Source organism: Spea bombifrons, chromosome 9 (genome assembly GCF_027358695.1).
Source record: "Spea bombifrons isolate aSpeBom1 chromosome 9, aSpeBom1.2.pri, whole genome shotgun sequence".
NCBI lineage: Eukaryota > Metazoa > Chordata > Amphibia > Anura > Pelobatidae > Spea > Spea bombifrons.
In genome coordinates this window covers 30,878,656-30,906,176 of record NC_071095.1, presented here as the reverse complement: position 1 = coordinate 30,906,176, position 27,521 = coordinate 30,878,656, and the positions used below count along the sequence as shown (strand labels likewise).

The following is a 27,521-nucleotide window of genomic DNA, read 5'->3' as shown; positions in this document are numbered from 1 at the left end:
TTTCTAGTGAGAGGCATTGTAGAGGCATTGTAATGGATTTTTTGTCTTTTACTTTATTTCAATCTGCATGTCTCATTAAAGGCCTTTTTTTCTCTCAGTGAAAAATGAGGTCGGCCCCCGATCATATACATTTTTGATGAAGTGGTCCGCTGCAGGAAAAACTTGGACACCCCTGCTCTACATCTACAGACCAAAGACACAGACTCAGTCCTTCCAATAGATTTAATTATTGGTAGTAGACACTGAACATTGCTGGCCATTCCGAGCAGATCTGGTGTTAACCCTCCCTGGGTTCACTTTCACTAAGCAGAAGCCTTCTTGGACTTCATTCCACTGTAACAAAATAAACGAAATCACTAAACAATGAAACAGATACGCAAGACTCTGGGGAAAGAGTTCTTATTATCACTCACTGTACAATGTTCACATCCCTGGAGGAAAACGTAACTGCTCTAAACAGCATAACATTTGGGAGGTGAATACATAAGTCACCTGTTCCTGTACATGCTATTCAACCAATTCCCCTTACACCTTTCCTTATCCCAAATAATCACTGAACATACACCTTTCTTTTCCACAAGGCTGGACTTCATACCTTTTGATGAATTTCAAATTGCCATCCCAAAGCAACCTCTCTTCGCCTCCTGCAGAGTAGTGAACGGTAGTGTGTGAGAAATTGCAAAAAACACAGTCACACATCTCAGACTCTACAGGCCTCAGCATGTTAAAGTATGATTTGTTTGGAAGGGTTGCCAGGAAAAAGCCTATTCTCTCCATAAAAAGAACACAGCAGCGCGGCTTAGGTTTGCAAAGTTGCATTTGAACAAACCATAAGACTTCTGGAACAATGTCCCATGGGTACTGAATCATAAGGTGTACTTAGTTTTTCACACATGCCTTGATTTTTGTTGAATAAATCATGACAGGGTATAATAATGTCATGTGTTGTTCATCTGAGGTTGTATTTACCTATTTTTTAGACCTGCTAAGGAACAGATAATTAGTATTATGTTCTTTTTCACACAACAGTAAATACCATTAGGGTGATCAACCATGGAAAGCCCCCTTGTAATCTTTCACCCTAGGCCTAAGGGAGCAAGAAAATATGAATAACAACACTGTATTGCACACACTGAGAGTAACTTAATAAGGTTTACTACAGTTTCAACAGTCACATCCATAACTCAATAGCTAAAATAATTTAATGTTTAGTTTATCTACACATATTTTTTGTGTCCAAGTTCTTATTAAAGACATGGGTTTTGGCAGACCTACAAATACAAACTAAATACATCACGTCATACATTTTGTAGACCACCAATATTAATCAAATGCTTTAAAATGCAACAAAGTTGCTTAACTGAACAAATGTAATAGAATACAAAATCTAGTGTTCCAGAAGCCAGCTGAGTTCAACTGCAACCAGCAAAGGGCCCTAATGTGAAGACAACTCTTGTGAAGGTTCTTTTCCTTTATCCTCTTTGGTTTCCACTTGAGATGACGGCGTGAATGGTACTACATCATCTTGTGATGCATCATTTGTAGTCTTTGTGGTCTGCTCTGTATCTGTAGCAGATGCTTCTAATGCCGGATCCCCAACTGGTTCAGTAACAGTTTTGTTGTCCTTTGCTGGGTTTTTCAAGTTGCTTTCATCCAAAGCAGTCTGACTTTCCTTCACCGCGGAATGTCTATTGTCAGTTTTTGCCAAGAGAAATTCCCATTTGTCGGTAGAACAGGTTTTTGTCTCTTTCTTCGCAGTCTTAGCCTCGGTGGGAAAAAATGCCACCATGCAGTTATGAACAAGTTCCAGCACTTCATCTGCTAGTTTTTTGAGCTTCTCTTGGTATTCCTCCTGAAGTTGTTTTTGAGTCTGTTTAACACAAATTTAAAAATGATTACAGGTTATTAAAAAGTCGTTAAAGTTATAAGACAATTATTTGAAATGTTAAAATGATGTCAGTTATATATTACTGTCCTCTTTCTATAAGCAGCCACCATTTCAGAAGAAATGCTCAGGAGAAGGTTTTCTGTCTAGAAATACCCATTTATACTACATAACTATATGTAGCTCTCCTTTCCCTTTACAGGGATATAGAAACTGAAATCCACATCCACATTGAAGTTTTATTAAACTACTCACTTCCGGGACAGGAAATTGTTACTTTCCCATGCATGACACAGAAAGACATAAAGATTGTAAAGATTAATTGCTTCCCGTAGTCTGATGGAAAACAGCAGCCACTTTGTAATATATGGAAACACAGCATTTTACATCTCATGTATAGCACCTCTACTGTAATATGTCTGTATATTGGAGCTTTGATATATCTTCCATTGTGCACTTTTGACACCATATACCTACGTAAAAGACACATATCTGTGTTTTCTGCCCCAAAGGGCAGTATGCTATAAAGGGGAGTAGTTGACAGTAGCAATCGTGCCAAGGCAGCAGAGACGGCCTGGGACGTCCCAGTAGACCCCTTGGTTCCCATTACCGGGATAGGTAGCATCAATGGCTAGCTTTGCAGTCGTAGCACCTGTCTCGTACGGTACACTCTCAAATCTCAGTCTAACATTTACTGATATAGCACAGGGTCCAGGAAAGGAATCAAAAAATGATAGACTGTTTAAAGAAACACATAGCAGTCAGTAGGCAAGTTTTCAACCCTATACTCCATCCACTGTCCATCAATGTGAACATTTACATGAGGATGATCAAGAAGAACGTCTTCATTTGATGTTTCTGGAACTTCCTGGTAACATAAGATACTGAGGCCTCACGTTCTAGATGATTGACCGATGTCTGCGAAAAATTTGTAGCACATGTTCCCAGAATCTGTGTTCACTTCTGCCAGTTTTCTACTCAAACAACACCCCCAAACCACTACCTGGTGTCTACCAGTAAACCACACAAATATTTCTTTAACGTATAAACATTACTGGCCAGTTGCATTTGGAGATTTGTATAAAGAACGAAGCGCTGTTACAGCAGGATGTGTCACAGCATCAGCATGGGAAAGCAAAGATTGTTATGAATCATTGCACATCTGCCAGAGGAATCTTATCCTGAAAATGAAAGTCATTGCACAAGGCCAAATGTAACTGTTACATTACCAGAAAAAAATACTCTTTTTTGAAAATGGAACATGTTGAATCCTTATTTACTTTAAAATAGTATTAATCACAAAACAAAACACTTGTACTGAGATTTCTCAACCCCTGGCAAACTGTTTACCTGCTCTCCTTTTTCTTTGATCTTTTGTAGACCTTCTGCTTGTTTTTCCTCTAGTTTTTGCTGGTGGTTGTTCCATTTGTCAGATACCTCAAAAGAAAAACAAACGGTTATTTGTAGTGGCAACACGCTGTTTCACACGAATCTCAAGTACAAAAGTTATGCCTTATCCATTAGAAATCACAGTCATAATTCCTAAATCCCCTGGAACTGCATAATCCCTTAGACCTTTTTTTCGTTTCTAATTTCACGTACCCTACTATAGATTGTATGTGATTTGACTTTACCTCATCGCACTTAAACAATGCTAAAGTCTTTAAATCCACCCTCTCGTGATGACCATATCGGTAACTTTTAAGTAATGGCTCCACCTAATGAAATAAGTGCAGCCGACAGCTGGATACGACAGGCTACATGTTATGTCTTTATGCTAGTGTAGCGTTCGGCTGGGCATATCCAGCTGGTGGTGACCATATGGGCAGTCCAGGCCTGGTGTTACCCACGCATGCTGTTGGTGTCAGAGATGAGTTTAGAATTAGCAAAGGAGAGAGGAAAATAATGTGTGTGTGTGTGTGTGTGTGTGTGTGTGTGTGTGTGTGTGTGTGTGTAAGTGTATGGTGTTAGAGCGAGTAAGTGTATGAGTGCGTTCGCATTTGTTTCAATTACATGGTGGGGGGGGGGTTGCCGGACAAATATAGCACCCAGAAGCAACTAACCCTGGGCTCACCTTTTATTAACTTATTTGGGGCCATTCTACTTTACATCATTTGGGACTTGCTTGTTTTAAGATATTTTGTATCAGGCCTTTTTTTTTAATTTGATGATTCTATTTTTTATTTTAATTGTCCTAATTTATCGATTTTGTCTTTTGTGTTTTAAAATCATCACAGTCAAAACATGTTTTTTATATTTTGGCGTATTTTCGAAAAGGAATCGGTCAGACATTCCACGTACTCCAGGACTTTACATGCACTATGCAACAGGGTTTCTAGCTTCCTAGATGAAACGAGTCTTCAGTGCCCCTCTCTCACATGCACCTCTATGTACCCTCATCATCTCAGTGCCGTTGGTGGTCTATACATACCTCCTACTATTTGGTTTAGTGGTGTGGCTGAGGGCGGGGGTTTACGGAAACTTTATTTACGGTTTAATTTCTCTGTAAAAACATCTCTCTGTATTCATTCTGTTAAAAGCTGAAAAAACATTTTGGAAATACATCGGCGCTTTGTTGTCTTAACCATGTTAAAGGTAGCACTCACCATTTGTAGGACCTGTACTACTTCCTGGATGTGGGAGTTATTTATTTCTTTTTTTAATCTGAACAATTACAAAAAAAAGAGCAAAAACACATTACAAACAGGATTAGGACAACAGCGGAAGAGTAAAATAGCAACCCTATCTTTAGTGCCAGCGGGCCCTTGGATCAAACCAAAGCTTAGGTTTGAAGCACGGCCATCCCGGAGAGGAAGGGAGAGATTGGGTTGTTTGAATACCATGGCATTTGAATACCAAAAAGTCTAAAGCCAACTTGGCCAAATGCTGAGGTATGTCTATCAGTTCAAAGAAGGATCAGTTCTCCTAACTACTTGCAAGCTCTACAGCCACTTTCCACTGGTAGGAGTTATCAAAATGACTTTGATTATGGTATCTTACTTTAATCCCTTCGCCACCAAAGATGTACTGGGTACGTCATGAAAAGATGTACCTAGATGACCAATGATGTACCTAGTACATAATCAGGAGGGAAAAAAATGGCCCCACGTTGCTGCAATCCCAGTGGTCTCCAGGTCACTGTAGTAGCTGACCACTCCATGACCAAAGCAATCAGCCTACAGCAGATCCCCTGAATTTCTGTGTATTTGATTGCTGCTACAGCCAATCACACATATGGATACATTTACAAGTGACAAAGGCAGTGCTTGTAAGCACAAAATTAGAATTTGAACAAATTAGAACAAATTTCAAAAAAAGAAAGAAGGAAAACCTTGCAAAACAAGACAATCTGGTCCTATAATGTAAAAAAGCCCTTAAAGAATTTAAAGCAAATACCTGGTAACATTGAAAGTTATAGTGAACACAGAGGACATATCGGGCAACCTGTACAGTCTTTTTCAAGAACAGTTGACTTTAGGGATTTATTAAAGACATTAATATGCACCTTTCCTGAGCAGGTTTGTCCATTGTGTTATTGCTCATAGTTTCGAGCCTTTCCATTCTCTTCATCTCCAACTTCTTCTTCATCTGTTTAGTGTCACTGCAAAAGGCACGGCAATTACATGCGTGGACCTCGTACAACCCCCCTGAGAATTACGCAAACAGAGCTCTTCAAGGTGAAATAAGGCAGGTCTTCCTATCTCTGTGTTTAACGGCTGTCATAAATAATCATTTCTAGGGATATTTCCATGTGTGCTTTGAAGGTTTGTGCTGATTTACGTTTCGATAGTATACAGACATTGGGAAATTATTACAAATCCAAACAGATTTGGGATTTTATACATAATGGTTTCTTTTTGGTGTATTATACACTTTGCTAATCCTTTATGGGAAATTAAGTTCACCAGTTCAACACTGGCCAGAGCTGGTCCTGTCAGGTAAATGATGTTGTAAATGCAACAAATTATGGAAATGTTTAGAAACAACAAAAGCTCAGTTGCAAAGTGATGGACCACAGAAACTTGCCGAAGACGACTGCTAGAGCGCGCTCTACCAATTCACATCAGCAGAACTATTCGGGAAATGAAAATGCTTGGAATGCATTTCAATATCCGAACAGCTGTACAAGCCCAAGATCACCAATGCTGAGTGTCAGCTCATTATTAGGCCTTTGACTCCAACTATCAAATCCACCATAACATACACAAATGAAAAAAAGGTTTGCAAAAAAACATCATCTGAAAAAAGAGAGTCTGTATGACCACTACTAACCAAGAGGGAGTGGGAGATTATAATTTGGCCTATATGCTGAGATACGGTTTTAAATGTAGCCCTTGCACTTAAAGGGTGGACCCGCCACATTAAAAGTGTGCAGGGTATTTTATGTACTACTTTTTTTATAACATGAAAAAAAAATTTATTCCACTTTGTAGAGAATGGAGGGTAGCATTGTTTGGCACAATTCATCCCTGAAGTATAATTACACTTTGAGCCTTGTGTACCCTTGCCTTTGGGTACAAAACAGTTGCAGCTTTTAATTTCATTTTTATAACACATGTTCACACAGGGCTGTTAACATGTTATAGCTTAAAACAATAAGTGAAATCTAAATTAGATGCCATGTCCCCTTCATGGTATAAAGTAGACATCTGACATCATAGGTATGAGAGGCATGGTGCCCAGTGTATTAATTCCACTTTTATATCCTAGATATAGGGAATGGTGAAGCATAGTTAGTCACAGTACCTGCTCAAAGAGTTACATTTAATTATTTAACCTTTATCCCACGCTATAGGGAATAAGAGGCAAAGCTGATGAGTAGGTGGGCTCCACACCTCCATGAGAGCAAATGATAAAACTAGGGCACACTCATTGGGCCCCTTTCCTAATGGGGTGAAATTCAATAGTGGATTAAATCGAATGTGTTATGAAGACAAATTATACCCATAGGCTGTTTCTTTCAGGACTTTCAGTTCAGCTGACTGTTTTTCTTGTGCCAACTCCATCAGTTTGGCTATTTGCTGTCAAAAAATATAAAATACGTTGTTATAGCTAACAGTGAGAGCAGTAAAAGTGAAACGATGCAGTCAAAATTGTAGAAAAAATATTACACACTAGACCAAAAATGGACAAAAAACAATTCAGAAGGTTTTCCTGTTTTTTTTCTGGGTCTCCTGCCCTTTTTGTCTCATTAGGAAATGAAATTCGTTGTCACTTACCCTCTCTCATGCTCTCTCACACACTCTCTCTCTCTCATTCACTCTCTTAATGTCTCCCTACCTTCTATGCCAACCACTACCAGGTTCCTGTCTCCTCCCGCAGCTCTGCCTCTTGATTTTGGGTAGAAGCGAAGAAAGAAGACAGAATAAAGGATGAGGCAAGATAAGAAGCAGAGCTGCGGTAACGGAGACAGGGACACATGATCGGTCGGAAGGTAGGAAGTCAATGGAAAAGAGCGTGAATAAGAGTCTGAGAGTGAGTTACGTGTGTAGGAAATCGTGAAAGAGCGTGAGTGAGAGTGCGAGAAAGATAAGTTAACGAAAAAGAATTAGCACTGAGGTACCTTGTAATGTTTCTGCTCGAACGAGGGATTTCTACAACAAATGGTGGCTTATCTCTGATTTTGCATTGGTTTAAAGTTCAGGGTTTATCATGCCCCATGCATTATAACCTCTAAAGCATGTTAAATAAATCCCTGGCTAGGTGCCAGTGAAGTACAGTAACTCAGTACTGTAAACTATTGCCAGGGTGACAACCTGGGAGGAACCTGCTTAAAGAGACATTCCTGCCATCATATGCACTTGATATGCATGTGATAGCAAAGAGTAACCTTTAATTCGCTTGGTGTCCCTTTGCCTGCACTGGGGCTATTTTATGCGCTGGAGATGTGTTAGGCTGAACACATCTCCTTCCACGTGATATATGTACCACCAGTTAGCTTCAGGCTCCATGAACCTTGTGGTCTATTTCGAGACCCCTGTGAGCATTTGCAGTAAGTGCTCCCAATCATTGACAAGTATCATCTGAAAATGGAAGCAAGTTGCAGCTCTACATCTGCAGCTTCTTGTTAAAGTAAGTCAATTTTTTAATTTTGATCAATGCATTCGAAAGTATATACAGAGCATTATATTGTTTGCTTAGGGGCTCTCTGGACAATGAGTGTCCCTTTGTAAAATTGGTTCTGGAACAAATCTGATCCAGTGCATACCTCAATACAATGCTGCTCCTTCTTTTTCCATATACTCTCATAAAGTTCTTCCCCAGCATGTATAAGTTCCTGTTCCAGCTTCTCCTTCATCTCTAAGACTTTGGGATCACCTTTACCAGGTATCTCTCCAGCACCCCATACCGAGCCATAATCCTCCTCAGGTACAGATCTGCAATACAAATATTGCTTAGTCAAGCATCGGAAAGGAAAAACACACACATAGTAATGCAATGTGTGAATATTTATGAAAGAATCTCTGTTTAATTATTGTCACAACATAATTAATAAAGAATATTACTTTAACAAAAATGAGGGAAAAAAAACATTACGTTAAAAGCTTATAACTAGGATTGTAATTGTACACAAAAAAAATTCACTGGTAATGTTGATGTTCCATAATTAACATACAAATAAATGTGACGACGTGCCCGGGGCAGCACGGGCACGTATTTAGCTCTGCCTTTTTATTACAGCGCCCAGTGACTTGCCCCCCTGCACCCAGTGACTTACCCCCCTGCACCCAGTGACTTGCCCCCTGCACCCAGTGACTTGCTAATCCACACATGCAGACCATGGCAGGATTTCCCACTACATGGAACGCTTTAGGGATCTGTCCATGCTCAGGTGGCTAATAAGATATGAGCAGGATGGCCCAGGCCCTTTACAATACCTCTTATGTTAAAATGAATTGAATCTAAAACCAAATCCCTTGTCAGTTCTCTTGCTTTCTACACACACACACACAATACCTATATTATCAAATGACAAAATATTATAAAATACTTTATAATAAAACAGAAAAGAAACATATGTTACCTAGAGTAACATGACAATTAATCAGTGGCATTACCAGATCATTAAATTATTACATTACATATTACAAGAAGATTGGCTGTATACTAAAGAAGTAAAAAAAAAAAAAAAAAAGTAATAAATAACACAGTTATGCAGTAGAGACATCAACGTATAGGCACTGATGAACTACAGCTACTACTACAAGGTATTGAAGGCACCTTCTAAGGCACCTTATATGTGCCTGCCCATACACACATATACACTGTCCTTATACACACCTGCCCATACACACATACACTGCCCTTAAAAACACCCGTCCATACACTCGCATAAACACTGTCCTTATACACACCTGCCCATACACACAAATATACACTGCTCATACACATACATATACACTGCCCTTACACAGGCCTCTACATACACACATATTAACTGCCCATAAACACGCCTGCTTATACCCACACATATACACTGCCCATATGTACACAGACTGCCCTTACACGTGATTGCCCATACATACACATACATAAACATTTCCCTTACACACACCTGCCCATATACACGTATATAGACGGCCGGTATACACACATACACTGCTGTTGCACATCCCTGCCCACACACACACATATACACTGCCCTTACACACACATATACACAACCCTTACAAATCCCTGCCCATATACACATATATACATTGCTGGTATATACACACACATACACTGCCGTTACACACTTGTTTTATTTCCAGGTAAGGTGTAGCCCTATATAATCAGTTTTGTCACACCCATTATTTGTGTCCCCTGCCACACAACGAAGAAAGCATGTCCATTGTTAGAATTCAAAATCTGGCACCATTGATACATGACAAAAGTGTGCTAGGGTCTGTGTTATTTGTTACCTCTTCTTTTTGAGGTCCTTGCTTGAGGAACACTTTTTTTTATTAGTCTGTGCATAGAGAGTGCTAAATGCGCTTGAATATTTCTGCAGAATTTCATCCCGACGCTTCATCCCCTTCCGTTCCATTTCTTTCAGTTCTTTCTCTTGCTTCTTCTGAAGCTTTGTGAAGCTTTTCTGTTTTTGTAGCTCATCTTGGTCTGCAGTCTGTGGCTCTAGGATGTAATAATTAAGATTTTCAAATCTAGCAGCACATAATCTGAGATCCAAAGAATTTGGTATCGCTTTGCCGATATGCAGAATACGTTGTATTGCGGCACGTCATTCCTCCAAAGCACTTAACAGACAAGATGCAGTTATGTGAATCTTTCTCAACAGATTGCAAAAACTTCCAAGAGCTTGCATCAACTCGACTGCGTTTGAGGTTTTTGTGAATATGCCTTGTCTAGCAAGTCAGATTTGTGAAACTGTGTCAGCTGAGGGAATAGATGCTCTGTTGTCATTGTAGTCATAGTATATCCATACTGTGTTTCAGACAACCACAAGACTTTACGTTAATATAATAGGAAGTGTATTTCTTTTTCAACAAAGGCGACAACCGCATGCTCGGTGCGGTTCAAAGATACGTTCTGGATTTGCATAGGTATGGTACAGGACCCAAGTAGGCCTAGTAACCAGGGCTGCCCCCTACACAGATGCAAGCAGGGTTCCACCTTGAGCCCAGCACTTGGGGGAGCCCACTGTTTTGCTGCATACCTGGGAAGCCCCACTTCTCCGGTTATCCGCGTCAAGACCCGAATCCTCCAGGTCGTGGGAGCGGGGTCTTCACACGCCCCGCTCCCTGCCCATTTTCCCTTTAAATGGAAAATTTAAGTGGGCAGTCCTGGCCACAAGCCTGAGGCACACAGTAAGCCTTACTTGCCTCTTCCTTAGGGCAAAGAAACCTTGCCCCGAGGCCTAGCAAATCCTCAGAGTACACCCGTGATGTACTCACAATATTTGCAAAGCCTGACTTGCTTTACTTCTGACATTCCCGCATTTTAAATGGCTAGGTCTCTAGAAGAAGGAAGGAAAAAAAGTGGTAAAAAATTACCTTCAGTTTCTTTTATGGGATCTTGTGTCCCTTTTGTAAAAGAGCCTAAAATAGAAAACACATATTAGTGCAAAGTCATACAAATTAACGTTTTGTCATTTTGTTCCCCATACTAACGTTTTGTTATTATTATATATATTTGCACATGAAACTAGATTTATTCAGCCTGTTGTGATAGCAGATGAATTATGTTAATTTACTAGACCATGTCTAGTAAGAGCTGTTATGCCCTATTTAAATATAAATGATTTTAAACAGGATTGGTCCCACCGAGAAGATTTTCTTGACGATTAAGTGTTCTTCTTATCGGGGTATAAGGGGCTTTCAAGATAATAGTTAATAGTAGACTTGTGCATTTGTATTTGGGGGAATCCAAATAAACTAATATTACGGCGGATAAACGTACAAGATGAAGAAGCACAACACGAATCTTCGTGTTCGTCTTTGTTAATATCTCCTAGCTGATCTGCCTGGTTCCTTCCCCCATACAAGTCACCACCTCTAGCCTACCTTGTCTACGTAGCATTGCAAGGGTTAATGGGAACGGTAATCCGTAAAATAGCAACAGGAGTTAAAGGTCCGTAAGAGCGACTCTATTGGCCGCCGGCACTAAGCTCTTCTGGCTTCAACCAATGAAGGGCAGCTGCCCTACAACGTATAATAATATAATGTTTACCTGAAGGTCCATTTGACCCTTTACTAGATCCAGCGCTGCCATTGGATTGATTTGAGTTGAATTTCTATGCGTCGGATTAAACCGAAAGAGAAAAAGGAGAGAAATGTAAAAACATATAAATGTACATGGACACAGTCCTTTATCTATATAACTTGTCATGTTGTAACATCGTACCAGCTGTATACCATGAAGCAGTCCTGAAGGGAATGCACACAGGGGCAGGCATTAAAGTAATAAAACATGGTATGGATGTGTCATTCTATATAAAGGTACATGTCTCTGCTACTCAAAGCACCTTTCATGGTTCTTTGAGTAGCAGAGACATGTACCTTTATATAGAATAACACATGCCACCTCCCTGCCTATCTTGATTGCAAATAATTTTGAAAAAAAAAACATGTAACCATCTTTTTAGGATTATTCTGAGCCTATAAATAAGCCACAGAGGACCACATCAGACCAGTTGCTTGGTCTCTGTATGGGTGCAGCCTAAAATTAGGTGTGGCCTATAGTTGTAACAATACAGTATGGGGATGCTGAACTATCCTAGAACTATCATTGACATAAAACCATATGCAAATCGTTTCATCGATACCTACCACCTGCATATGTACTCACCTCCTGAGAAGCGGTTGACCCGTCTTTCATTTTTATTGACTTCTTCTCATTAATATTGAAGTATTTGGTAGGATTGGAGAGAGCATGAGTTAGGTCTGACAACCAAAGCATGAAAAATATGTTACCTCAAACTCATTAAAGAGGTCAGTAACTGCATCAACAGAGAAAACATATTGGAAAATGGAGAAACATTTACTTGAGGGTAAGAATGAGTTGGGGGAAAAGGTGTATGAGTAGACAGGATTAAAACAAAAGTCAGGTTGTAAAGTATTCAGAATGTGGTCAAAGGGTAATTGTGTTAATAGCACTGAAGCTGGTACCTGCCCATGTATCCGGTACATAGTCCTTTACCTCAACGTACACAAACAGTGAAGGCAAGGTGAGAGGCATGTTACTTTCACTGCGAAGGCAAATGTGATGATAACCTGGAGATAGTTACAAATTACATTTTAACTGCACAGAAATTCCTTCAAACTAAAGCTATCAAAACCGGAAGATTAATGATGTGGCATAATTTTAATTATGGACGTTGGCTAGCAACTATTATTGGTTTGGCAACAACAGTGCTAACTGTCTCATATTTTCAAGGACTTTACCAACAATTAAGCTTTTGTTGGCACATTCTAGGAAAATCTCAAATGCTGATGTTACGGGCTCAAGGGGCAGCTCCTTTGGGCCCCCTATGAATTACTGGACCTGGGGCAACTGCACCTTTTCCCCATATTAAAGACAGACCTGTGTGGCACTAATTTCTTTAGGGAGCTCTTTGTGTACAGGAAAGTATTTTAATAATAATAATCGATACAGCTGTATTAGCCCAAGGAAGTTGAATCTTTAGTGGAAGTTGATACCTTTTATTGAACCGCCATCTTTTTTTTATTGTTGGTCCAATAATGAATGAGACATTTTTAATATTTTTCATGATAACTAATGGAAGTACCTAAACTTTACCTGATCTGATAACATCAATAGGAATGAGTCGATGACCAATAAACTTCCCTCCCTCCTCGTATGCCACAATTCGGAGAGAAGCTAGTTCTGGCATCAGAATCTGGCAATACATAATGCAACAGTGTCCATGGTCAGAACATCATCCTGCTTCAAAGTTTGCAACAAGCATTGAAATCTAGAAAACGCATTCAGGGAAATGTGGAAAGTGTAGAAATCAGGCTTTCTTGCTACATCCGGTGTTTTCCTCAATGTTACATACTTTGTGTACTTTCTGTAATACTGCTTTGTTTAAACATTATTATGACTTTTAGGGCTATAGAACACAGTGATACAATAATAGCCAGCAAACATTCTGTATTCTTGGAAAGGAGGGATATCAGGGGTGGGACGAGGGACACAGGGATAGAACAGTAAGGTGTCCCAAATGCTGCAACCAATTCAGAACTGTCTCCCTGGGAAGAATACACCACTATCCTACGCCTATATAATTTTGGCAGCGCAGGCAGCTGACCCAGAGACGTCAGTATATCAATTTTCTTATACGAGCAAGAATATTGGATAATGATGTGTCCTAGAAGAGATGTACCTTTTCAAACACAAATGGCTCTTCATTCCACATTGGATTAATTGAATTTGAAGTTGGCGCTAATTTTGTCTTGTATCTTCGCTTTGGATCTCCCGGCAGCCCGAACAACTCCACCTCTACGTAAGTCTTTACGCTTTTGTCAGAAAGAAACTGACCTGATATTACCTGTATAAATACACAACAAACTGCATGGTTATTAATGTCAAGCATATAGAACAAACCACAATGGCCATACAAAGGAAGGCCATACCAAGGAAGATGGTTGTAAGCTCACAAGAGCAGGGCCCTTGTCTCTTTACCAGTATTTCCTAACATGTTAATGATATTGTCACTTTTATATAATGTCAATTGTGTTATTAGTTTTCACTTTGCCTATTGTAATAGTGCTGCAGGATCTGTTTGTACTCCATAAATAAAATGTCATGTAGTGTAATAATGGTTGTGTGAAATGTACCTACTTTCTCAAAACTCATAATGAGAAAGATCCCCAGGTAGAACAAAGCCCAGCCACATGTATACCAATACACATAAAAATCTAAATCTATGTGGGTAACATTAAGATTAAAAAAAGACACTAGTCCATCGTTGCTGAGGGCATTGAATCTTTAACTTGTGAATGCATGTATCTGACAGTTACGTCCTTGGGTTATTTCTGTTCGTGCTTGCTAGGCGGGCTCTGTAATACATCTGAAGATTACCTGTGCCCTACTGAACAAAGTAAATAAATATATAAAAAAGTATAGATACTCTGTGAATCATAAAAGATGCACAATGGTGAAACACTATTCTATCTTTGAAATTCAACTATAGTGTTTATTTAATAGGTAATTGTGGATTTATTGGTTTATTTATTTATTGGTGGATTTTATGCATTATATGTATAACAAATATAACCTAATAGATGCTTCCCACAAATATTAATGACCAGAATGCACCTGGCCAAGATAAATGTGGCAAAATATGTTCATGAAATAGCCAAATCCACTTTATGTAGTTACATGTTATGGCTAGAACTCCGAAACCGGCTCCATAGAGTACATACTTATATGTCATCACGTCACTTTGATCTGAAATGTGATGGTTGATGAAACGTCCTCTCCCCATCTCGTACTCACTGATATTGAAAGAGTGTTGGCTACAACCACATCAATCCGGTCAACGGTGAACGGATCAAACTGCTTATCTGCCCGACGCATAAACTCGTGTTTCAGAATGTAGCCACTGCTGCCATTGAACTCAAATACTGACATGTTATGCTGCATTGCCACATCTGGGAGTGGAAAAAATAAGTTATTTGAAAAGGGGAACCGATTTAGCATAAACATTGTTATATACACCAGATTACGTCAAAACATATGAATGCCGTTAAAATAATTCAAGAGAAAATGATAATGCAGACATAAGAGTCACAATTAGATACACTTTTTCAGAATACTGAAGGCTAATAATTGAAAACAGTTTTTATTATTATTAATAAATATCTTCTAACCCATGGTTTGAAAGTTCAACGCGACCATCTGACACCCAGCATTCCAAAACATTTGTGGCATGTAGTTGGAGGAGTCCATTCTGGTGCCTTTTGGATAAATCCGGCTCATCTGTCTCTTATTGTATCTGAGGGAATGCTATAGGAAATCGAACCAATACATATAAAGGCTTTTCCTTCTACGTATTTAGGTATAAAACTCTATGACGTCACCACAGAAAGGATACTCTACAAACTGGACAGGAAATTTTGTCAGTAAATCATAGGCTTTGGTTTCCACAAATGAAGAGATGACATAACTTTGGTTCTTTTCTGGATTGAGAGGAAGCAGAATATCAATTAAGTACATGGAAATATCTTACTCACTAACGTGGGAGGTTGCAGTTTGAAGTCACCAACTTCATTATACGTTCCAAAGAGCCAACCCCAGTCGGCATCTTCTCTAAGAAGGGTTTGGTTGGCCACATATAATTTAATCATTAATTGGAGAGTTAAAATAGCAATTCTAGGTGCAAACCCACCCGAAAACTCAATTTACTCAATTTAGCCAATAAACTGATATGTGCAGTCATGTTACTGATGCTGCTAATGGATAGATGTACATAATTATACAAAACATGTGCAAGTAGCAGTCATAAAGACACACTGCAGCATTTATAGTCAATCATGAGATTTTAAAACCTCGTCACAAACTTTCTCTTCTTAAAAAAAAACATATTTGTCTTAGAATTTGCATACGCGTTGATACTTCAAAGGAATCAAACTTGATCGGTTGGATGTAGTTGACAAGACTTGACATCTCTTCGTACGCTGTAGCCTCCAAACCTGCAGTGCCCTGTAAATGTGCAGAATAGAGAAAGTAACATATCCTAACCAGTTCTTCGCAACAAAAAAATGAATTTAATATTCATATAAGCAGGGCCGGCGCCACCTATAGGCAAAGTAGGCGCCGCGGTCATTCAGTAAGCGCGGCCGCGGCTCGCGGTCACTATGGGGAGGAGGGGAGGGGCTTGTGGGAGTGGAGCCAGGGGGCGGCAAAATGATGTTTTGCCTAGGGTGGCAAAAATCCTTGCACCAGCCCTGCATATAAGTAATGGTAGTACTAATATTGGCTGGAATCGGAAGAGAGTTCCGATATGTTTGAGAGAGCTCATGTTCACGGGCTGTGATAAATCGCATAAAATGTAGCATTAGCAAAAATAAGGATATTTTATAAATACTGTATATGAAATTAGTATTAGCTTTATGTATATTGAATAAAGTTTTCTTAACATTATTAATCTGGCGTTTCCCAGATGACAAAGTTGCTAAACCCAATATATAATGGAAAGTTCACAGTTAATGCACAATGTGACAAAAAAAAGTCAAAGGAGGCCACACGGAAAGAACAACCAGTTTGTGAATCCTAATTATTTAAGGACCTTGGAGATTACTCAAAAAGTGTAATTTTAGTGCAAAGGAACGGTTGGGTTATCTCCGTCAATACCAATGGAATGGTCCAATCACCAGGAACGCTTCTTCAGATGCTATGGTGATAAGACTACTTATGAAACTTTGGAGCAGAATCTACTTATGGCTTATGTAACCACATTTGAAGCCGATCCAACTAAAAATGTCAATGTATGATATAACTTAATGTCAATCTACAGTATGCAATCGCTTTAAACATAGTTAATAATACTACTACAATAAAGAAAACAGTGCCTGCTACATTCTCTAGACATTCTATGTTTTTAGCTTCACACTGGTAAAACAATTTAGGTAATAACAGTTCCATGACCTAGGCCTTCCAAAGGAAAACATACCTCATCTGACTGCATCTGCTTTATATCTTCCTCGTTTAGGTTTTCTGGCGCCTCCTCATTTTCCGCCTCCTTCGCTAAATCCTCTTCCGTCCCTTCATCTACACACAAACATCAAATCTGTCTCACTCGTAAAATGACCTCGTTCAAATCTTTTTTAACCAGTGAAGAGTATTCAGCACATGGATACTGATCAAATGCAGAAATATAATTCCATACATGAAGCTAATTTTTATATGAAATATAGAATTCAAAGTTTTAGGTGTCTGAATGGAAACACCCCAACTCGGCGTATGTCCAGAAACGGATTCTGAATGCCAGGGGAAGACGATCTAATACATTATGTGATGACTAAGATCTAATCAGATTTTTTATCCTTATTGACTTATGTATTTTTATGAAACGTGATTAAAAAAAAAAAACCTGACACTTGGAAATATCAGGAACTGAAATGTCAGTACATTTTATTATATTTATATCGTATTCTTAGTTTGAAATATTTAAGATGAATTATTTCATGTGATATACAGACTGCCATTTTTAATCACAGCATATTTGCGAAATATGTTGTCCATTTGACATGGCAAATGACTTTATATCATGTTTGTATTACCTGGATTTCCACTTGAATTAGCATTGCCTTGCTCTGTAGCCTTCTTCTCAGGGGATGAAAAAGACTGGTTCTTCTTATTTTTTATTAAGATTTTCCCAAGCAATTCTTGCGGGCTCGGCAATGGGGAACCAGGTTTCAGCTGTAAAAGGTATTAAATATATGATTAAAAAAGTCGTTTTTTCCATCGGAAAGAGAGTACTACGCCAACCGCAAGTGTTCAAGGGACTCTAGATTCAAAAATAAAAGACGTTGACTTGCTCTGTATGATGGAGTTCTGTAGCAGGCTTGGGTATGCTAAGGTTTATTGCGTTTGATGCCGGCAGGATTCTCTTTAGTTAATTGTTTCTCAAAAAGCTGCAGTAGGAGGGCTGATGTGGAAAGAGGGACAAAACTGACCCTTGGTCTATTAATATTAAATTAAAATATGGGCAGGCATGCAATGCAGACATTATAAATGGGAAATTTGGATTTTTGTTAAAATGTAATCACAAATCCTTGTGATTATTAGCTTGAATCGGCAGTTGTTTTTATTTAAAAGACAACACTTTTATTTTCTTTTGCATTTCCATTGAGGGACACTCATGCTTGGAGAATGTTTAAATGACATACATCAAAAACACGTGACCATAAACCTGTGTGTTCTAACTTTTCTTTGTTACGCGCCCATCTTATATATATAACTTACGGGATATTTCTCCAGTGGTTCAGTTAAAAGCATGTCTCCGAATATGGACCTGCAATAATCTGCCATTTTTGCCTGTTGTTTTGCCCTGGAAGTAATAATGTCATTTTTAATTTGCAACTAAATCAAGATAAACACACCCTAATACACAAAACCTTCTTATAGAACGCTTCATAAAATAGATAAACTGGGCATATATGGACCAGTTAGCAGATACTATAATAGCTCTGAACAGTAACTTCACTGTCAGAAGGAAAATACATCAAATACCAGGATATCAGCGACATTAAAAATTAAAAGATTACCAATGGTGTTGGAAAAACAGTTTCCGGTAAAGATAAAGTCCATATGAAATAAAAACTTTGCTTACCAGGACACCTAGTGGTAATTTAAAGAGGGGAGATTGCGTCCACTATGTTTGCTTGCTCTGTAGATCCTAAAACCGTACTTCTTGCCCAAAAGTATCCAAAACAGACTGGATTTTACAGCTCAATTAACATTGTGATATACCGTAATTTTGTGGTGGGTTGTTTATTGGCATAAGGTATTCTACATCCCTAATTAACACACTGACACAGATATATTATAGTCCTGTAAAAGCAATGTCATAATAGACTGTGTTTCACTTTTTAACAACAGATACTAAAAGTGGAAGTCACACTTGATTTAGAAGTTCGAGCCATGTTGGCACTTAAACTTCTTCTTTTGCAGGACTGTGGTCTTTCGAAAGCAGATTTAAACTTTTTGTTTTTAAAATTATAAAATCATTTAATTTTGACCTACATTTTCATAAATTTGCAGAACACAGATACTCACGAGTCAACATGGTTCTCAAAGGACAGAATAATGGGATATGGTGATGTTTTGAAAGCAGATTCAGCAATGGCTTCAATGACATCCTGTGGAAAATTGGTATCGTAAGGTTGCCAGTAGTTGGTCGTGTTACTATTGTCAAGGTAGAATCTAGGAAACCCAGCATTTTATTTGCCTTGGAGAAATAATTTGCCTTGGAGAGATTTTTTTTTAATTAATATTATATTTCTAGTCTAATCAAGCAGGCCACCCCTGACAGCAGCACCTGATGTTCATTGTGTCATGCATCGCTGTTCAGTCTTTATCAAACTGCTTGGTGTACCAGACAGCCTCCTAAACAAATAACGCATGATAAGGTACTTAGAGATTACGTTATTGTGCATTGTTCAACGTATAAATAAAAAAAACAGATATCTCCAGGGCTGCAGATATGTGCAGATTTGCTGGAATGATATGGCGCAAAAAAATTGTTTACCAGGTATATAAATCTACAAAGCACTTTGCGCTGGTTTTTACGTATTTACAAGAACTGAATCGGCAGAGCAACCGGTAATTCATATGACGAATCATATCATGGGTCAACATGAGTGTGATATTCAAGGGAAGGCCGGGTACCCATCCGTATTCGATTGTATTATTTGAACCCCTTAAGGACAATGGGCGGTCCCTAAACCCATTGAAAACAATGCATTTTGAGCCTGTACATGTACGGTCTTTGTCATTAAGGGGTTAAAGTTTCTATTTCAATAGGATAAGCTGTTTTATATATGGGACACAGGGCATCTAACAATATGTGTCTTCAACATACTATGAGACTGCTCCATCCCCGGCTAAAGTTTTTATTCAGTTTAATGTAATTCCTTAAATAATAATAATATTCTAAGTAGTATTATTTCCATGTCAAGACTTAAATTGCAATATGTACACAAAACATTAAAATAAGAAAGCATATGCTAAACGTCTCGCACCTTAAAGAGTATCTCAGTAGTCATGGTGAAACCATGAGTGATAATTGGCTCTTCATCGGGTGGCTTTCCCTTCCAGCAATCCAGTTCTACACAGCGGCAACCAGAGAGCAGGGTCTGTCTGTACATTTCAGGAGATGAGACCCCAGAAAACTGTCCGGCTGAAATGATGGAGGAATGGTATTCATGGTCACCGATGATTTGCCAATACTTTTGGCCCTCATGTACCTTTTTGTTCTTCAAATGTATAATATAAATAGAGCACCTATGCCAGTAAGCCACGTCTATATGTATGCCTTTGATGGCTTTTACAGTGGGTGGCATAAAAATATGTTTAAGCTACATAATGAGAAAGGATACAGTGGGAGGTTTTAAAAACAATACCTCCTGGATAAAAACATTTTTTTAACCTTTAAGGCTAATCCAAAGGTAAAACGATCTACACGCCAATGCATGCTATAAGGTATTTTAATTGATTTTAAGAAAACAATTAAAGTAGGCGTTATGAGTTGAGTTGAAGATGAGAATCTACTTCACCATACCCTGAGTGGAGTACCTGTGAGGTAGGTGTTGTGAGAAGAGTTGATAAAGTAATGCGAGAGTGGCTGGGTCATGTCTTGGTTTACCAATAATTTATCTAGAGACACAATGCTGTTCTCAAACCCACAGAGGAACCAGACCATTCCTTCTGGAGACAACTGCCCTAGAGGAAAGAAAAAGAAAACACTAAATGACTTTACAGCACGGAGAGAGAAGTGATATACCTGATATGTTGTATGGACAGAAGCAAACAGGGCCCTTTATCAAAGACTGTACTGCAAAGCATGGCACAAATACACACACACTGGAGTTTAACCCCTTAAGGACAATGGGCGGTCCCTAAACCCATTGGAAACAATGCATTTTGAGCCTGTACATGTACGGGCGTTGTCATTAAGGGGTTAAAACAACTATTTACTTTTAAAACATTGCAATGCACTACAATCAATGTAGATAATATAGTTACCAGATTATTTAGCTTTCACAACACATTATGATGTGCCCGTAAATTGGCTAATTAAAGCTTTTTCCGATAAGCCAGGCTACATACAAGGACATAAGCCACGTCTACCACTTTCCCAAATTCAGTCTGTGATCAGCTGTTAATCGTAACTTCACGTTGTTAGAGCAGTTTATCGTATACTTTAAAATTATGGAAATCTTAGTATATTATTTCTGATAAAAACACTATGTAGTCGGGCATGTCTGCAAATTAAGTTACTTATTAGCCTTACTGGAGCCACTCAACGTTGATACAAAGTGTGTTGCACAAGGCTTTTAAAACCGCCATCGTTGAATCTTGCGCTCACCTCTTTGCACGTTGATCACACTAGGTTCGTATTTCTCTATAAGAAGTTGCACCTGCTCGTGCTTGGCTGGCGGAAAAAGCAGCTCGTTCAGGCGAGAGTCTCTCTGCTTGCTGTTGATGAACTTAGTGAGATGATCCTTAGTCATGTAGGGTTTGGCCTTGGAGTGGCTACAAATATATAAAAGCAAATATTTATCGATATATGGAGATGGTAATCAATACGGTAGATATAAATTCTAGAGCTTGAAGTCATAGTCCATATATTAACCCCTTAATGACAAAGCAGGTACATGTACGGGCTCAAAATGCATTGTTTTCAACGGGTTTAGGGACCGCCCATTGTCCTTAAGGGGTTAATATTACCATAGCAGTTGTTGGAATACTTTAGTAATTTATTTGCTCTCAGGGGCAATACACTTGTCTGAAAGATTTAACATGACTTGAGCACTGAAGTGGCCGAGCGGCATAGAAAATACTCTGCTTGCAGGCGCAAACCATATCTGCAAACCACATCCGCGGCTATCTTTCTTAATTTCAGAAATTTTCTTTGTAGCTCTCAGAATTTTCTCCCCTAAAAATTTGCAGTCATTTTTAGACACTTTTTGTAGGAAAATGGAAGAAAATGATTGCAGCCTTTTTTTTTTTTTTTTTTTTTTTCTTTTTAAGCTTCATGGGAAGATTAAACACTCACTAAGAGGTGAAGATCTCATCTATCTCTGGCCGTGGACAAAGGTGCATGAGAAACGTTCGGAAGACGGATTCAGGAAAATCTTCAGGGTTAATGGCATCATTCTAGAATCCAAACAAAGTAAAATAAGTACTAGCTACGGCTTTTTTATATATCTCTAACATAGTATTGTGAGAAATACATAAACAGAAGAACACTTATTAATACATTGTGTGAACACTAGATGCATTTATTAATGGCCACACAACAAAGAGTGACTATTCACATTATTATTATAAAATAAAATATTTAATTACGTGCCATATAGATTTTACTAATCTATTGTCTTTGAGAGGCACAGGATCAGCTGTAGGTTACGTGAAGGTGTTGACGGTACAAGACTTACTTTTCCTTTTGCTAGATGACAAGCACTTAATGCATGTTCCACCCTCTTCCTGTCTGCAGGGAACATCTGAAAAATACTAGCCCCCCCAAAAAAGTAATATTTCAGCTTCAATGGGCATACGATACACAGATGTGTTCACAAGTACCAAATGACATTGCTTTCTGTTTAATAAACACATTTCTCCTATTTGTTATAGTACATAATATATGAAACCATAGTGAATACAAGCATAGGATTTTTGTAAAAATCTCAAACCTGATTTGGTTTCTGGTATTGCCTCACGGTCAGGCTTACATCATTTCCACCATATGCCTATTTAAACTCGCTAATACCACAAGGGCATTTCAGCCCGTGTAGAAAATCTTTCGAAAAATGCCTTTCGAATAACTGTTGGTGCTCGTAAACTAGAGACAGAAGTCTGAGTATTGCTGATTAACGATCCTGGTTTGCAAAACAGTGCCATTAGCTTACGTCCCATTCTGTTCCACGTTTGTAAAGAGGCAACCTATTCTCTAGCCTCTTTAATTTTTACAGTTTAGAAAGTAATTACTTACTTCCGCACAGGGATCTTTCCATCAGGATTCAACTGAAGTTTTAGCTTCACATGTCTATATATATAAAAAAAAAACATTTTCAGAACAAGGAAATCAAAGTACAGATACTTCTGTAGGATATGGTAAATGTACTCTATTAAAAACAAAGTTTGGGCTTTATAAATAAAAACATAACATAAAAATGTCAACTTAACATTTTTATGGCAGTATTACCAAGCAGTCAACTTGATCAGGGGCCCCCTGCAGCACTAATGTATAAGTAGTCCTGCCTGGACTTATTACTGGGGACTTTCTACACTTCTGATACTCTTTCAAATTTGGATTTCTATTACATAAAGCAATAAAAAAAAACACAATATTTGTACACAACTAATTTTAGAATTACCTTCCCGTTTTTTTTTTTTCTCGCACTCTTTCTATCACCCACGGTTCTATTCTTGTATCTTTAGTTCCTCCAACTTCCTCTGCCAGACTCTCACATAACTCAAAATGTAGCTATTAAACTATGCCTTCTAAAAACCCATTTTATGCAAAGCCAAAAGAGAAGAAACCAGTGCCGGCTTTAAAGTTAATGGGGAAAAAATAGAAAGAATGCTTACATTTTTTCATAAAAGTAATAACGACATCCATTTGCTACAACTGGGTTTCTAACGATTGCCATAATGTCCGTCGCCCAATCCTGTAACAAAAAAACATTAACTGTAGGGTTTGCGTCCATACAAAATAACTTTTTGTTGTTTTTCAAATGTCAGTAGAACTTTCAAAAGATACATCAAAAGATTTTTGATTGTTTTTTTAAGTGGGGCTCCCAGCAATGGCTATAAACTAAAAGTTGCATCAAGTTCTGTACTGTTGTAGGTTGAATAGGGCAATCTGAATGTGATCTTTGTGATTTAATGGTGGGAAGCGATGCCATGTTCATAAACTACAGGAACCAGGTGGTTGCCTTTCTGTGCTTTAGGAGAAGGTTCTTGTAGGCTGACTCTTAATGGAACCTTAATTTAAACTAAAGATATTTTCAGAATTGTATCATGGATTTGGAAATAAAATCCAACACTCTGTTTACCCTCCATTCCATGTCCCAATTACCTACCTTGCTTACATTTTCTCTGTATGATACAAAGTTATGGAAAGTAAGGTCTACCATATCTGGGCCAGTCACAATGGTGAGTGTCTTAGCCAAAAAGTTGTTATCAGGAAAGTCCATGTTAAAAACATCTCGAAGCTTCTGACCCTAGATTTATGGAGGGGGGGGGAGAAGGAAAGTTTTGTTAGAGGGAAACAATACGATAGTTGCAAATATTTTAAGAGCTTAAACATTTTATTTATTAAAGCTTTTTGCTTGAGGTTTTTGTTTTTCACAGTTAGATATATTCTCCCCCATGGAAGCTGGCATCTGTTGCAAAATATTGCAGAGCCAGCATATCATGCAATTTCCCATTCTTAAATTCTATCTTCCCCTACCCTTCCGGAGTCTACTGGTGCTATGTATTGACTGCTGGGCGCAAAGCCAGCCTGGTCAGCAGTATTTTAAATATGTGTGGTATTAAAAATGCACATGGGCAGAGCTGTTTTTGAAATGTGCTCTATATTTTGCCTTAAGTTGCATTGAATGGACACTTTGGGGGGCAAAAATACATGTCAACACGCCCAAATAAGGGGACGATAACCCGAAAAGAGGGGTATGTGCTGTCAGCCAAGGCAGGACCGGGGCTGCCTGCTGGATACACAAAGCCGCACGCTGTGCTCTCACACTCTTACGTTGTGTGGTCTAATATATCCAGCCAGATGCCACACACTAAGGGAGCAGACCTGACACAAAACAGAAGTAAAGACAAGTGTCACCATCTGGCACTGATCCATTGGGTTGCCAGGTGAGTAATCCAGAACTGCTGTCACGCGAGGAATTACAGAACAGGGAGGATTGTTGAAAAGGTATTCTTGTGCCCCTTGCTTTTACTGACAGCATTGAAATATAATAAAATGATGTATTATGTAGGATCTTCTTCATCACCAGGTCCTTCGCAAATCATAGGTTTATCAATGCCCTAACTCTGTGTGTACCTGAACCCTAAGCCCGCTCTTGGATAAGATGCAGCTGCTCTAAATGTTTTGCTATGAATTTCCCTAGTAGCCTTTGCTGTGCAAATCAGACCTGTAATCACATCCTACTATGCAAATATTGGCAAACGCTTCATACAAACACAAGATTGTAGAGAATTAACGTTCAGATTAACAGGATTTTTATAAAACCCTGCAAGCATAAATAAACTACCAAACAAAGATGTCCTACAATCGATAAACCACCTGCAACTTTTTAGCAAACATACATTTTCATACATTTTCATGGACCACCATCCTAGCAGAACCCCAGACGCCCATTAATAAGTTAGATCCCAATTAAATTAAGAAAAATAAATGAAGAAGACAATAAACAACTCAAAACAGCAACCTCAACAACACAAGATATGTGTTTTACTAAGTCCCTAACAATGTTCAAGTCAGATTAAAATAAATATATTTATCATATTCTTTATATATAATCTTTTGTGTGTGTGCTATAAGAAAGGTAGCTTTAAAAATAACTGATTCGCCAGAATAGGGACAGACAAATGACAAGGGATACAGTAGCTCTCCACTAGATTACGGTTTTACTTTACCTTTGGTATTTTAGCATGTTTTCCAAATCTTGTATCCCTTATGCTGGTCAAATCCACAAATTCGATCTCCTAGACAAATAAAAAGGACACTGTGTTTAACAATTTACGGGAGCAGGATCTTGACACGTTCCGCTCCCCACCCATTTCCCCTTTAAATGGGGGTGTTTTCCGTGATGTCAGTGGGCAATCCTGGCTGCGTCCCGCAAGGGAAGTCTCCGCGTAGCCGGAGCTCAGAAGTTCCCAGGGATGAGGATAAGGAGTGGTAAGGCAGGTTGTAGCAAATGTGCAGACCTAATTGCAGAGATGAAACAATTTTTAAGATTGAGTGTGAAGTAGGGTCTGGATAAGTACCATTCTTGGATGTCAGGATCTTGGGAATTAAAAACTTAGAAGTAATGCACTATATGATGAAAAGTATGTGGATACCTGACGCCCATATGAGCTTGTTGGATATTGCATTCCAAAACCATGGAATGGCATTATCATGAAGGTGGATTACTGTTTGCGAACATAACGGTCTCCACTCCTCTGGGAAGGCTTTCCACAAGATTTTGGAGTAAGTCTATGAGAATTTGTGCCTATTCAGCAAAAAAGCGTTTGTGAGGTCAGGTACTCATGCCAGATGCCACACACTAAGGGAGCAGACCTGACACAAAACAGAAGTAAAGACAAGTGTCACCATCTGGCACTGATCCATTGGGTTGCCAGGTGAGTAATCCAGAACTGCTGTCACGCGAGGAATTACAGAACAGGGAGGATTGTTGAAAAGGTATTCTTGTGCCCCTTGCTTTTACTGACAGCATTGAAATATATGCTGCGTCCCGCAAGGGAAGTCTCCGCGTAGCCGGAGCTCAGAAGTTCCCAGGGATGAGGATAAGGAGTGGTAAGGCAGGTTGTAGCAAATGTGCAGACCTAATTGCAGAGATGAAACAATTTTTAAGATTGAGTGTGAAGTAGGGTCTGGATAAGTACCATTCTTGGATGTCAGGATCTTGGGAATTAAAAACTTAGAAGTAATGCACTATATGATGAAAAGTATGTGGATACCTGACGCCCATATGAGCTTGTTGGATATTGCATTCCAAAACCATGGAATGGCATTATCATGAAGGTGGATTACTGTTTGCGAACATAACGGTCTCCACTCCTCTGGGAAGGCTTTCCACAAGATTTTGGAGTAAGTCTATGAGAATTTGTGCCTATTCAGCAAAAAAGCGTTTGTGAGGTCAGGTACTCATGCTGGATGGAAATGTCTGGCTCTCAATCCTGTTCCAATTCATCCCAAAGATGTTAAATTGGGTTAAGGTCACAAGAGTTCCTCCACAACAAACTTGTCTTTATGTACCTTCCCCAAACCTGTGCCACAAAGTTGGAAGCATACAGTTGTCTAAAATGTGTTTGTGGGAAAGCACAATACATTTACTGGAACATTTACATTTACATTTACTGGAACCAAGTAGCCTAACCCAAACGCAGATGATTATCCATCCACCAAACTTTGCAGCAGGAACTATGCAGCCTGGAAGGTAGCGTTTTCCAGGCATCCACCAAACCCAGATTTGTCCATCAGACTTCCAGGCTTTCCAGTGCTCCAATGCTGGTGTGCTTTACTCCACTCCAGCCAGCACTTGGCATAATGCATAGTTATCTTCAGCTTATGTGCATCTGCTCAGCAATGGAAACCCATTTGGGAGCGCTAATTGTGTTGAAGCCCATTTAAGTCCTAAGGCTTACAGACTCAGAAACTGGTAATATAACAGGATATGACTTTGTATTACATTGTACATTGTTCTCCTATGGAAGCTGGACACAAACT

General features: G+C 38.9%; 1 protein-coding gene across 1 annotated transcript in view; it reads right to left on the bottom strand.

The window, feature by feature from the left end:
- Window positions 1-1,081: 1,081 nt before the first annotated feature.
- PLCB2 (phospholipase C beta 2) overlaps window positions 1,082-27,521 on the bottom strand; it is a 41,072-nt gene continuing 14,632 nt past the window's right edge. Inside the window, exons 3-32 of the mRNA XM_053475204.1 lie at window positions 25,706-25,774; window positions 24,139-24,279; window positions 23,645-23,724; window positions 23,046-23,099; window positions 22,492-22,567; window positions 22,110-22,210; window positions 21,420-21,586; window positions 20,627-20,773; window positions 20,074-20,231; window positions 19,109-19,191; window positions 18,296-18,380; window positions 17,611-17,749; window positions 17,001-17,098; window positions 15,934-16,030; window positions 15,423-15,507; window positions 15,199-15,323; window positions 14,825-14,979; window positions 13,710-13,874; window positions 13,124-13,223; window positions 12,493-12,597; window positions 12,173-12,267; window positions 11,555-11,618; window positions 10,879-10,923; window positions 9,790-10,000; window positions 8,094-8,262; window positions 6,830-6,906; window positions 5,391-5,486; window positions 4,492-4,549; window positions 3,236-3,322; window positions 1,082-1,870 (exon numbers count right to left, since the gene is read on the bottom strand). Coding sequence (XP_053331179.1) covers window positions 1,436-1,870; window positions 3,236-3,322; window positions 4,492-4,549; window positions 5,391-5,486; window positions 6,830-6,906; window positions 8,094-8,262; window positions 9,790-10,000; window positions 10,879-10,923; window positions 11,555-11,618; window positions 12,173-12,267; window positions 12,493-12,597; window positions 13,124-13,223; window positions 13,710-13,874; window positions 14,825-14,979; window positions 15,199-15,323; window positions 15,423-15,507; window positions 15,934-16,030; window positions 17,001-17,098; window positions 17,611-17,749; window positions 18,296-18,380; window positions 19,109-19,191; window positions 20,074-20,231; window positions 20,627-20,773; window positions 21,420-21,586; window positions 22,110-22,210; window positions 22,492-22,567; window positions 23,046-23,099; window positions 23,645-23,724; window positions 24,139-24,279; window positions 25,706-25,774 — 3,567 coding nt within the window. The 3' untranslated portion in view covers window positions 1,082-1,435. The remainder of the gene's footprint in view (window positions 1,871-3,235; window positions 3,323-4,491; window positions 4,550-5,390; window positions 5,487-6,829; window positions 6,907-8,093; window positions 8,263-9,789; window positions 10,001-10,878; window positions 10,924-11,554; window positions 11,619-12,172; window positions 12,268-12,492; window positions 12,598-13,123; window positions 13,224-13,709; window positions 13,875-14,824; window positions 14,980-15,198; window positions 15,324-15,422; window positions 15,508-15,933; window positions 16,031-17,000; window positions 17,099-17,610; window positions 17,750-18,295; window positions 18,381-19,108; window positions 19,192-20,073; window positions 20,232-20,626; window positions 20,774-21,419; window positions 21,587-22,109; window positions 22,211-22,491; window positions 22,568-23,045; window positions 23,100-23,644; window positions 23,725-24,138; window positions 24,280-25,705; window positions 25,775-27,521) is intronic.